Source organism: Carcharodon carcharias, chromosome 2 (assembly GCF_017639515.1).
Source record: "Carcharodon carcharias isolate sCarCar2 chromosome 2, sCarCar2.pri, whole genome shotgun sequence".
Lineage (NCBI taxonomy): Eukaryota > Metazoa > Chordata > Chondrichthyes > Lamniformes > Lamnidae > Carcharodon > Carcharodon carcharias.
Window position 1 is genome coordinate 29,357,461 of NC_054468.1, and position 13,366 is coordinate 29,370,826.

Sequence of the window (13,366 nt, forward strand, 5' to 3'; positions counted from 1 at the left end):
CTCAGTGATTTTTGCTTTATGGTTTGCTGTCTGTGAGGATACTTCATTGTGATTAGCTACTTGCCCTGCTTGATGACATCATTGTTGTTGGGTGCCTGGGGATCTCCTTGACTTGGCGCCAGAGTCAAAATGATGCCAGGAAAGGGGAAATCCACACCACAGAGTGTGCTGGATCTTTGTGAGCATCTCTTTTTGAGGTCAGCAGTAAGTGCCATGGCTTCACTGATAACTACTGTGTTGGAAACTCAAAGGCCAATATTACTGTTGTTCAGCAAATTCATCATTGGGGAACAGCACTGACAAGGATGGTACTCATTCAATCAGACAGATTGTGCAGTAGAAATAACAGGGAGCCTATCAACATTCTATTATTAAAGTATAAATCAGACCCCTGGTGACTGCACATGCACAGTTAAACATGGAATTCACAAAGTTTTTTTATTCATTCACAGGATGTGGGCATCACTGTCAGTGATGCCTTGCTCCTCCAGAAGCTATGCTATTTGAGTATCTTGCTGACAGATTTGGTATTGAAACGCAGTGAACCATGTGAAATTGCTGTATTTAACTGATATATACCCAGTTAGACTCATCAGAAAAAGTAAGAGCTTGTCCATCCCAGTGCAAGAATGTTTTTACATAGGATATATAGCACCGAAACAGGCCATTTGGTCCATCCAGACCATGCTGGTGTTTATGCTCCACTTGAGCCTCCTCCATTTTTCCTCATCAAAATCTATCAGCACAACCCTCTCCATTTTCCTTCATAGGCTTGCCTAGCTTCTCCTTAATTGCATCTAAAATATTCCTCAAGCAATCCCTCTAGGAGTCATAGAGTCATAAACTTATACAGCAGAGAAACAGGCCCTTCAGCCCGTCATGTCCGTGTCAGCCATCAAGCACCTATCTATTCTAACTCCATTTTCCAGCACTTGGCCCCTAGCCCTGTATGCATTGGAATTTCAAGTGCTCATCTAAATACTTCTTAAATGTTGTGAAGGTTCCTGCCTCTTCCACCCCCACAGGCAGTGTGTTCCAGATTCCCACCACCCTCTGGGTGCAAAAATCTTTTCCTCAAATCCCCTCTAAACCTCCTGCCCTTTACCTTAAATCTATGCTTCCTGGTTATTAATATTAACATCTCTGCTAAGGGGAAAAGTTTCTTCATATATACCCTATCTATGCCCCTCATAATTTTGTATACCTCTATCAGGTCCCCCCCTCAGCCTTCTCTGCCCCAAGGAAAACCACCCTAGCCTATCCAGTATCTCTTCATAGCTGAAACGCTCCTGCCCAGGCGACATCCTGAATCTCCTCTGCACCCTCTCCAGTGTAATCACACCCTTCCTTTAGTGTGGCAACCAGAACAGTATGTAGTACTCCAACATAACCTCTCTGCCCCTATATTCATGCCTCGGCTAATAAAGGCAAGTATCCCATATGCCTTCTTAATCACCTTATCTATCTCTCCTGCTGCCTTCAGGGATCTATGGACATAGATCCTCTGTATTTCCTAGGGTGCTACCATTTTTTAATTCATTCATGGGATGTGGGCTTCGCTGGCTGGGCCAGTATTTATTGTCCATCACTAGTTGCCCTTGAAAAGGTGGTGGTGAGCTGCCTTCTAGAGCTGCTGCATTCCATGTGGTGCTGTTAGGAAGGGAGTTCCAGGACTTGGACCCAGTGACAGTGAAGGAACAGTGATATATTTCCAAATCAGGATGGTGAGTGACTTGGAGGGGAACTTTCCAGGTAGTGGTGTTCCCATCTATCTGCTGCCCTTGTCCTTCTAGATGGTAGTGGTCATAGGTTTGTAAGGTGCTGTCAAAGGACCCTTGGTGGATTCTTGAAGTACATCTTGTAGATGGTACATACTGCTGCTACTGTGGTGGAGAGAGTGAATGTTTGTGGATATGGTGCCAATCAAGCTGGCTGCTTTATCCTGAATGGTGTCAAGCTTCTTGAGTGTTGTAGGAGCTGCACTCATCCAGACAAGTGAGGAGTATTCCATCACGCTCCTGACTTGCGCCTTGTAAATGGTGGACAGGCTTTGGGGAGTTAGGAGGTGAGTTACTCGTCGCACTATTCCTAGCCTCCGATCTGGTCTTGTAGCCACAGTATTTATATAGCTAGTCCAATTCAGTTTCTGGTCAATGGTAACCCCCAGGATGTTGATAGTGGGGGATTTAGTGATGGTAACGCCATTGAACATCAAGGGGCAATGGTTACATTCTGTCTTGTTGGAGATGGTCATTGCCTGACACTTGTGTGGTGCAAATGTTGCTTGCCACTTGTCAGCCCAAGCCTGGCTATTGTCCAGGTCTTGCTGCATTTGGACAAGGACTGCTTCAGTATCTGATGAGTTGCGAATGTTGCTGCAATCATCAATTGTGCAATCATCAGCGAACATCCCCACTTCTGACCTCATGATGGGAGGAAAGTCATTGATGAAGCAGCCGAAGATGGTTGGGCTGAGGACACTACCTTGAGGAACTCCTGCAGTGATGTCCTGGTGCTGAGATGAGTGACCTCCAACAACCATAACCATCTGTCTTGGTGCTAGGTATGATTCCAAACAGTGGAAAGTTTTCCCCCGATTCCCATTAACTCCAGTTTTGCTAGGGCCCCTTGATGCTGCACTTTGTCAAATGCTGCCTTGATATAAAGGGCAGTCACTCTCAACTCACCTCTAGAGTTCAGCTCTTTTGTCCATGTTTGACCTAAGGCTGTAATGAGGTCAGGAGCTGAGTGGCCCTGGAGGAACCCAAACTGGGTGTCAGTAAGCAAGTTATTGCTACGCAAGTGCCATTTGATAGCACTGTTGATGACCCCTTTCATTACTTTACTAATGAACGAGAGTAGACTGATGGGGTGGTAATTGACCGGATTGGATTTGTCCTGTTTTTTGTGTACTCGACTTACTGGGCAATTTTCCACATAGGCGGATAGATGCCAGTGTTGTAACTGTACTGGAACAGCTTGGCTAGGGGCGCGGCAAGCTCTGTAATGCAAGTCTTCAGTACTATTGCCGGAATATTGTCAGGGCCCATAGCCATTGCAGTATCCAATGCCTTCAGCCATTTCTTGATATCACATGGGGTGAATCAAATTGGCTGAAGACTGGCATCTGTGATGCTGGGGGCCTCTGGAGGAGGCCGAGATGGATCATCCACTCGGCACTTCTGGCTGAAGACTGTAGCAAATGCTTCAGCCTTGTCTTTTGCACTGAAGTGCTGGGCTCCTCCATCATTGAGGATGGGTATATTTCTGGAGCCTCCTCCTCCAGTGAGTTGTTTAATTGTCCACCACTACTCATGACTGGATGTGGCAGGACTGCAGAGCTTAGATCTGATCCGTTGGTTGTGGGATCACTTAGCCCTGTCTATCACTTGCTGCTTATGCTGTTTGGCACACAAGTAGTCCTGTGTTATAGCTTCACCAGGTTGACACCTCATTTTTAGGTATGCCCGGTGCTGCTCCTGGCATGCCCTCCTGCGCTCTTCATTGAACCAAAGTTGATCCCCTGGCTTGATGGTTATGGTAGAATGGGGGATATACTGGACCATGAGTTTACAGATTGTGTTCGAGTACAATTCTGCTGCTGTTGATGGCCCACAGCACCTCATGGTTGCCCAGCCTTGAGTTGCTAGATCTGTATAAAAACTATCCCATTTAGCATGGTGGTAGTGCCACACAACACAATGGAGGGTACCCTCAATGTGAAGCCGAGACTTTGTCTCCACAACGACTGTGCAGTGGCCACTCCTACTGATACTGTCATGGACAGATGCAGGTAGGTTGGTGAGGATGAGGTCAGGTATGTTTTTCCCTCTGAAACAGAAATAGAAAATGCTGGAAAAACTCTGACAGCATCTCTGTGGAGGGAGAAAAACAAAGTTAATGTTTCAAGACCCTTCTTCAGAGCCATACGGACAAGCAACAGCAGGTTATATGATGCCGGACTTGCTGAGTTTTTTTTTGTTTTTGTTTCAGATTTCCAGCATCTGCAGTATTTTGCTTTTATGTTTTTCCCTCTTGTTGGGTCCTTCACCACCTGGCGCAGACCCAGTTTAGCAGCTATGTCCTTTAGGATTCTGCCCGCTCGGTCAGTAGTGGTGCTACCGAGCCACTTTTGGTGGTGGACATTGAAGTCCTCCACCCAGAGTACTTTCTGTGCCCTTGCCACCCTCAGTGCTTCCTCCAAGTGGTGTTCAACATGGAAGAGCACTGATTCACCAGCTGAGGGAGGGCAGTGCGCGGTAATCAGCTGGAGGTTTCCATGCCCATGTTTGACCTGATGCCATGAGACTTAATGGGATCCAGAGTCAAAATTTTGAGAAGTCCCAGGGCAACTCCCTCCCGACTGTTTACCATTGTACCACCACCTCTGCTGGGTCTGACTTGCTGGTGAGACAGGGCATACCAAGGGATGGTGATGATGGTGTCTGGGACATTATCTGTAAGGTATGATTCCGTGAGGATGACTATGTACGGCTGTTGCTTGCCTAGTCTGTGAGACAGCTCTCCCCATTTTGGCACTAGCTCCCAGATGTTAATAAGGAGGACTTTGCAGGGTTGACGGGGCTGAGATTACTGTTGTCATTTCCTAGGTTGATGCCAAGTGATCCTTTTTTGTGGCTTTGTAGTGATGTGTTACAACTGAGTGGCTTGCTAGGCCATTTCAGAGGGCATTTTTAGAGTCAACCACATTACTGTGGGTCTGGAGTCATGTGTAGGCCAGACCAGACCAGGAAAGGACGACAGATTTACTTCCCTAAAGGGCATTAGTGAACCAGATGGCTTTTCACAACAATCGACAATGGTTTCATAGTCATCATCAGACTTTTAATTCCAGATTTTTATTGAATTCAAATTCCATCATCTGCCGTGGTGGAATTCGAACCCAGATCTGGATCACCGGTCCAGTGACAATACCACTAAACCATCGCCCTCAATTCACTGTGTATTCCCTTGCTGTGTTAGTCCTCCCAAAACGCATCACTTCACACCTCTCAGGATTAAATTCCATTTGCCACTGCTCTGGCCATCTTACCAGCCCATCTATATCGTTCTGTAGTCTAAAGCTTTCCTCCTTACTATTTATGACACTAATTTTCGTGTTATCGCGAATTTACTGATCATACTTCCTATATTCATGTCTAAATCATTAATGTACACTACAAACAGCAAGGGTCCCAGCACCGATCCCTGCAGTACACCATTCATCACAGACTTCCAATCGCAAAAACAACATTTGACCATTACCCTTTGCCTCCTGCCACTAAGCCAAATTTGGATCCAATTTTCCAAATTGCCCTGGATCCCATGGGCTCTTACCTTCTTGACCATTCTCCCATGCGGGACCTTGTCAAAAGCCTTACTGAAGTCCATGTAGACCACATCAACTGCACTACTCTCATCTACACAGCTAGTCATCTCCTCGAAAAATTCAATCAAATTGTAAAACGTGATCTCCTCCTAACAAAGCCATGCTGACTATCCCTGATTAATCTCTGACTCTCCAAGTGGAAATTAATCCTGTCCCTCAGAATTTTTTTCCAATAGTTTCTCACCACTGATGTTCGACTAACTGGCCTGTAATTACCTGGTTTATCCCTACTACCCTTCTTGAACAATGGTACTACATTTGCTGTCCTCCAGTCTTCTGGCACCTCTCCTACGGCCAGAGAGGATTTGAAATTTAGTATCAGAGCCCCTACAATCTCGTCCCTTGCCTCACATAGCAGCCTGGGATACATTTCATCTGGGCTTGGGAATTTATCTACTTTTAGGCCCATTAAAACCAGTAATACCTCCTCCATTTCAATGATAATTTGTTCATGTATATCACAGTCCCCTTCCCTGATTTCTACACTTACATTGTCCTTCTCCATAGTGAACACAGATGAAAAGTAATCATTCAAAACCTCACCTACATCCTCTGGCTCCATGCACAGATTGCCACTTTGGTCCCTAATGGGCCCTAATCTTTCCCTGGTTATCTTCTTACCCTTAATATATTTATAAAATGCCTTGGGATTTTCCTTTACCTTGCCTGCCAGTGTTTTTTCATGGCGCCTCTTCGCTCTCCTAATTACTTTTTTAAGTACCCACCCCACCCTACACTTTTGAGCTTGGCTTAAATAGCCAAGTGGTTATGGTACTGGGCTTGTAGGCCTAAATAGCCAAGTGGTTATGGTACTGGGCTTGTAACCCCAAGATCAAGAGTTCAAATCTCACAATGGTAAACTATGAAACAATGTAACTTCATCTGAATAGGAACAGATGGAAACGTGTTTGTACTCGAAAGAGTTACACTTTTTATACTTCTGTTGGGCTTCTGCTGTTTACAGCCCTCTGGATTTGCCATATGCCTCATTTTTATTCCTTATCCAATCCTCTATATCCATTAACATCGAGGATTCTCTGGACTTGTTGGTCCTACCCTTCACCTTTATGGGAACATGTTGGCCCTGAACTCTCACTATTTCCTATTTGAATGACTCCCACTGGTCTGATGTCGACTTTCCTACAAGTAGCTGCTCCCAATCCACTTTGGCCAGAACCTGTCCTATCATATTGAAGTCGGCCTTCCCCCAGTTCAGGACCTTTATTTACGGTCCATCTTTGTCCTTTTCCATAACTACCTTAAGTCTTACAGAGTTATGGTCACTATCCCCGAAATGCGTCCCCACTGACACTTCTACCTTCATTCCCTAAGATTAGGTCCAGTACTGCCCCTTGTCTTATAGGACTTTCTACGTGCTGACTCAAAAAGCTTTCCTGGATACACTTTAAGAATTCCACCCCTTCTAAGCCTTTCACACTAAGACTATCCTAATTAATATTGGGGAAGTTGAAAACCCCTACTATTATTACTTAATTATTTTTACACTTCTCTGAGATTTGCCTACATATCTGGTCCTCTATCTCCGCTGACTGTTTGGAGGCCTATAGTTCACCTCCAGCAAAGTGATTGCCACCTTTTTGTTTTAAAGTTCTACTCATATGGCCTCATTTGATGGTATCTTCCAAGATACCATCCCTCCTTACTGCAGTAATTGACACCTTGATCAATAGTGCAATGCCACTTCCTCTTTTACAACCCCACTGTCCCCCCGTCACGCTTAAAGATTCTATACCCTGGAACATTGAGCTGCCAGTCCTGTCCTTCCCACAACCATGTCTCTGTGATAGCAACAATATCATTTTCCCATGTGTTAATTGACATCCTCAATTCATCTGCTTTACTTGTAAGACTCCTTGTGTTAAAATAGATGCAACCTAGCCTTGCATTATTCCCTTGTGTCTTAACAGGACTATATTTGCCCTGCCTTCCAGACTGTCTTAGTTTTTCTTCTACATTTGGCTGTGCATCAACCCCTACTGTACCTCCACTCTGTATCCCAGACCCCTGCCAAATTAGTTTAAACTGCCCCCCAACAGCACCAGCCAGCCAGTCTTCCCGCAAGGATGTTGGTCCCGTTCTGGTTCAGGTGCAACCTGTCCGATTTGTACAGGCCCCTCCTTCAGCCCTGCAGCCGTTCTGTGACATCCTTGACCCTGGCAACAGGGAGGCAACACACCATCCTGGAGTCACCTCTACGGCCGCAGAAGCACCTGTCTGCACCCCTCACTACTGAGTCTCCTACTACTATTGCACTTGCACTCTTACTCCTCCCCCCTTGTTCAGCTGAGCCACCCACAGTGCCGTGAACTTGGCTTTGGCTGCACTTTCCAGAGGAACCTTCATCCTCACTGTTTTCCAACACAGAAAAATGATTCTTGAGTGAGATGCACTCTGAGGCTTTTCTGACTACCTGTCTGCCTCCCTTCTTCTGACTGGGTGGTCACCCATTCCCTCTCTGACTGCGCTTCCTTAAGCTGTGGAGTGACCACATCTAAAAACGTGCTATCTACGTAACCCTCAACCTCGCGGATGTTGCGCTGTGTCTCCAGCTGATGCTCCAGCTCCGAAACCCGTTGCTCAAGCTGGTCAAGCCGGTGGTGCTTCCTGCACATGTGGTCATCCAGACTGCAAGCAGTGTCTAAAAATTCCCACATGCTGCAAGCCATACAACACACAGGACTGAGCTGTCTTGCCATACTTACTGTTTGTTTTTAATTAAAAGACGATTTCCCTAAATTTAAGCCGCACTCTGCTCACTGAAGTCTCGCTCTTTACAGCCCCGCTCTGCTCACTGAAGTCTCGTTCTTTATAGCCCCGCGCTGCTCACTGAAGTCTCGCTCGTTACAGCATAGCTGTGCTTGCTGAAGTCTCACTCTTTACAGCCCTGCTCTGCTCACTGAAGTCTCGCTCTTTACAGCCCTGCTCTGCTCACTGAAGTCTCACTCTTTACAGCCCCGCTCTGCTCACTGAAGTCTCGCTCTTTACAGCCCCGCTCTGCTCACTGAAGTCTCGCTCTTTACAGCCCCGCTCTGCTCACTGAAGTCTCACTCTTTACAGCCCTGCCCTGCTCACTGACGTCTTGCTCTTTACAGACCTGCTCTGCTCACTGAAGTCTCGCTCTTTACAGCCCTGCTCTGCTCACTGAAGTCTCGCTCTTTACAGCCCTGCTCTGCTCACTGAAGTCTCGCTCTTTACAACACGGCTGTGCTCGCTGTAGTCTCACTCTTTACAGCCCTGCTCTGCTCACTGAAGTCTCGCTCTTTACAGCCCCGCTCTGCTCACTGAAGTCTCGCTCTTTATAGCACGGCTCGCTGAAGTCTGAGTCCTTACAACTTTAAAGCCAACTTTAGTGAGTTCTACATTGTCACCACTCATAGTAAAGAGATTTCTTCTTAATCCACCAATGGATTTCTTGGTGACTGTCTTATATTGATGGTCTCTAGTTATGCTGTTCCCCACTCTCTGTTTGCTCTCTTACACCTTTCATAATTTTAAAGACCTCTATTAGTTCACCCCTCAGTCTTGTCTTTTCAAGAGAAAAGAGACAGAGCCTGTTCATCCTTTCCTCATATATAAAACATGATGTATATGGTGAATTGTGGAACTGCATTTCCTCAGATTTTAATTATCATTGAATATCTAAAAATAAAGTAACTTTTTAAAAATCCTTTTTGTCTCTTTTATTTCTCTCTCTTAACCCATCTTTTCTTCATTCCTTTTATTTCGCTTTCTGTACCTGATTTGACATTGAATTGAATATTCTAACTGATATTTCCTGGCTGCTCACTAATAATTCTTCGATCTGATCAGCTAAGGAGATGTTTGCCTGGTTCACACAAGTTCTAGATCCTCTGTAGATGGTGCCACACTCAAAGTTCCAGTTCAAAATCTTATTGAAAGTCTATGGGCCAGTGAGGATGTAATGAATGCCTCCTGCTGTTCATTTGTGACTGAGAGCAAAATCTGACCCATTATTTTTGTAAATTTTGTTCTTTTGAAGGTGAAAGATGCTGGTGCTGGGGAAAGGGACATTGTTCTATCTTTTGCATCTGGTGCCAACACAGAGCAATCTCAGACTGCGTACAGCACAAGTATTTGTTCTTGGGCTGCAGGTGATACAGACAAGGCCATATGTATTGTACAACTTGCAGATAATTTTCTGCTATGGATTCATGCTCACAGGAAATCACGTTGAGAGTAACCAAAGTCATTCCTCCTGCAGTCTGCCTAAAGAGGAAACTTTCGTCCCATTACCAGTGCAACACAGGTCAAAAGAATGAAAAGGATTTGTCTGATTACATCATCAGTTGAATCTCTTCAAACACTCCACTAATGGTGAAAGAGGATAACCTGATTTCATATCAACTATTCAGTTTATTTATAAGGTTCAGGTAGGAGTTAAAAAGGAACTCCTCTATCCCACAGATGCTTACACTTTTGGATCTGAAGATTACCAAACAAGCTATTTTTTCATGAATTATAAGACTGAATGTTCACTTACTTTCCATGGGTTCCTTGGATTTCCTTCCACTGGCTGATTTCCTCAACAGGCTCCTTCCTGAGGTAAAGAGACAACTGAGCTCTTCCAAGGGACTGGTTGGTGTTCTGGACCGTGACCCAGCATGTGTAGACCCATGAGAAGAAGACCCTGTCTTTCCTCCTTCCTGTACTGGGGTTTTCACTGTAGACTGAGGCACTGCGGAAGAACATCTCGGTGTTGGATGTATAGACTCATAGGGTGGGGGTCTTTTTAGGCCTAAAGGAGTCATGGACCGCCCCATAGTGACTGGAGATGGGGATATTGAGTGACTAAAGTGACTTTGAAGACTGTGAGGTGATGGTGTCCTATAGAGAGTTGAAGGGAGTGGTGGAGAGGAGGACCTTCCAGTTGCACTTATTCCATGGGAAGGTGGCAAGTCTTTTTCTATTTTCTGGTATCCAGAAGCCTGAGCTGGGAGTGATGATGGAGAAGCACCAGCTTGCTTGATATAAGATATGTTTGTTTCCAGTACTGGGAGTTTTGTGACTTCAAGAGGAGTTAAAGGGGATTCGTCAGAGGCTGGGGAGCATTGTGTTGGAGCAGGGGGAAACACCAGTAGTGGGGGGCGATGAGGAAGCAGATTTGGAAATGGAGGTGGAATCTCACAAAATAAGCCCTTTGGAGTTGATGGCACTGAAGACTTTGTAATTTCCAGGTCAGGCACAGTAGGAGTAGCACACTGAGAATGAGGATCTGAATTGGCTGCACTGATCCATTTGACATCTTGGATCACCTCATCGAACATTGGATATTTCATTTCCTCATAAACTGCTTCACTTTGATCATCGTCATCCCTTTTAATATCACGTAATATATTCCCAACCATTTCGATGTACACAGGCTCCTCTTCCTCAGTGCCCTGGGTTGGACTAAAAGCTTGCCCTGAAGTGCTCTCTTTGCTTGCCGCAGCCATTGCCTTTCTGCTGCCATGCTTTGTGCCATACGTTTCATCAAAGGATGTGCTGAGCTGCGTGTTTGGATCACGCCTGGGTTTAGGAGGCGGTATCTTCTTGCCATATTCATCGCTGTGTGGTCTGGGCTTTGTTGATGCTAGACAAAGTTAAGCAGGTGTGTTATTATGCAATTCATTCTTCCAGGAGTTTCTAGCCATAAATTACTCATTCAATTCAGATATTTATTTTTATTGTTACAATGGGAAGATTCTCGTGAGTCATGCATTAGCCTTCCACACAAAGGGAACATAATAGTAACATTTTATAATATTTGTTTGGGGGCATACCAGCGGAAATTAAATCATGTTTTGACACACATAACATTACAAATACAAAGGCACACCATAAAACATGTTCAATTAATGTTCTTATGCTCCAAAAGAGCTACAAAGCTCTCATTAAAATTCATTTAGTTTTCAATTGAAATACCTGTAATAAATAGAGTGATAGTCACACAATGGTGTACAATGCTAACAAGCAACTCTATTCTGTGGGTTTACACTTAGGATTTCTCACACTGATATATACGTGCTCTTGAAATGTATTGCTATGAAGAGGTAGATAGCTGCTAGGCATTTCACTATAGGAAGGAAACTCAGAGATTACTGATGGGAACCCCTTTCTGACTAACTGAAAGCCATATTGGAAGAAGTTAGGAAATAGTTTGCTGCTAACCCTTACTTCCACCTGCTTGACCAAGGAGTAAAGCTGATCTCCAGCCCGAATTGTAACCCAGGGAAAATGTTGTCATGGGAATTATATAGCCAGCGTAATCAATGAAGCCCATGTGCCATGGAATTCAAGAATTATATTTTGTACCAAGTAGATTTTGGTCACTGGTATTCGTTCTGCCTGTCATTTTCCATGGTGCAGCATCCAGCACCACATCACCATTGAACATTCACAATGGAAATCCATCCCATTATGATTCCTAAGAAACAGAATCTTCAGTCCACGTCACACATGGAACAATACGGTTCTTATTATAATCATTTTATTTGCAGTATAATCATTTTTGAATGACAAAGGTATAAGAAATTGTGGAGAAAAGGCTGCAAAAAAACTAGTCCATACTGGATCGGGTTGGACACACTAGACCAAAAAATAGACCAACTTAGAAATAGCAAAGTGCGAGTCCGTACATGACTGTGAAAGGAACTGAAAATTATAACGTTCTTAGAAAGCTACAGTATACACTCTGGGGATTGCCTTTCTCTCCTGTTTCCTCAATGGAATTTGCTGTTATGCAAAAGTTGAGTAATTCACCCTGATGTCATTGTAGAGCTATATGTAGACAATAGAGGTACCTCACCAATTTGATATTATCAGGCTGATTGTAGTCAACTGGCTTATTTCATCTAGATGGCACTAAAGGGCTAAGCATGGGCAGTTTAAACACTGCATCTGGTGATGAAAGGATGAAGCATCTCAATCAGTTTTGTTATAAATAAAACAGAAAACGCTTGAAATACTCAGTAGGTCTGGCAGCATCTGTGGAATATATAACAGAGTTAATGTTTCAGGTTGATGAACTTTCATTAGAATTAGGAAAGGTTAGGAATTTAATAGGATTTATGTAGATCAAATGAGGAAGGGTGGAAAAAGAACACGTCTCATTAATACTCACTTATGCTCTGCCCGTAAACTCTTTTGTCTTTTATTGCCTCCTGTCTTCTATAATATTCTTGGCCTCATTGTGCTAACACAGAACATTTGCAGTGTGCTGAGGTAAGGAAAACATTAACTTTATTGTGAAACATTGTACAGTAGCTTAATCTTGCCAATGAAGTCTACAAGAGAGCAAGATCATGTGACATTGAATCACTTCCTGAGAAGATGTCTTCTGTATCTCATTAGCATATTACATAGTTAGAATTAACCCCTTATGTTACATCTCCCCAAATCCATGATTCTCCCCATTGTACATCTCCTCCCCAAACTCTCTGAGTTCCATTTCTTTTTTATAAGGATAAACACCATGGTGGTTTCACTAGTCTACCCAAATGGGTCCTCTGCTGCTTTGTAGAAGATTGGGGATTTGAGTCCTGTGGGTGATCTCTCAGATTCTGCTGGGTAAAAGGGAAATTTATAGGTGTCTCAGGTTCACCAGTCTGGTGGTCATCTGGATTGGTAAATGAATGCAACATCCCTGGTCTGTTCAACTTGGTAGATAACTGCATCGACAGTGTGGAAGATTACTTCCATGGGGCAACGTGCATGTTTGTTCTGCCTCACCATACCATAATCTGTTTGGATGAGGTAGGAGCGTGGATGTGGTGTCTGTGCAACCATTTATCCATAGCGAGCTTGGTCTTGGTTCCAAACTAGTTCTCCTGGTTGGATATCTACCAGGTTGTGTGCTTTGTGACATTTTTCATAGTTCCACATCTGGCTGGAATGAAACTCATCCTCCTTCTCCCTCACTTTTCCCAAGTCATCAGCTTGTACACATGGCACCAGTGT

General features: G+C 44.3%; 1 protein-coding gene across 1 annotated transcript in view; it reads right to left on the reverse strand.

Moving 5' to 3' along the window:
* Positions 1–13,366, reverse strand: part of nyap2a (neuronal tyrosine-phosphorylated phosphoinositide-3-kinase adaptor 2a) — a 168,383-nt gene that overhangs the window by 59,307 nt on the left and 95,710 nt on the right. The window contains exon 8 of the mRNA XM_041204740.1: positions 9,912–11,000. Coding sequence (XP_041060674.1) covers positions 9,912–11,000 — 1,089 coding nt within the window. The remainder of the gene's footprint in view (positions 1–9,911; positions 11,001–13,366) is intronic.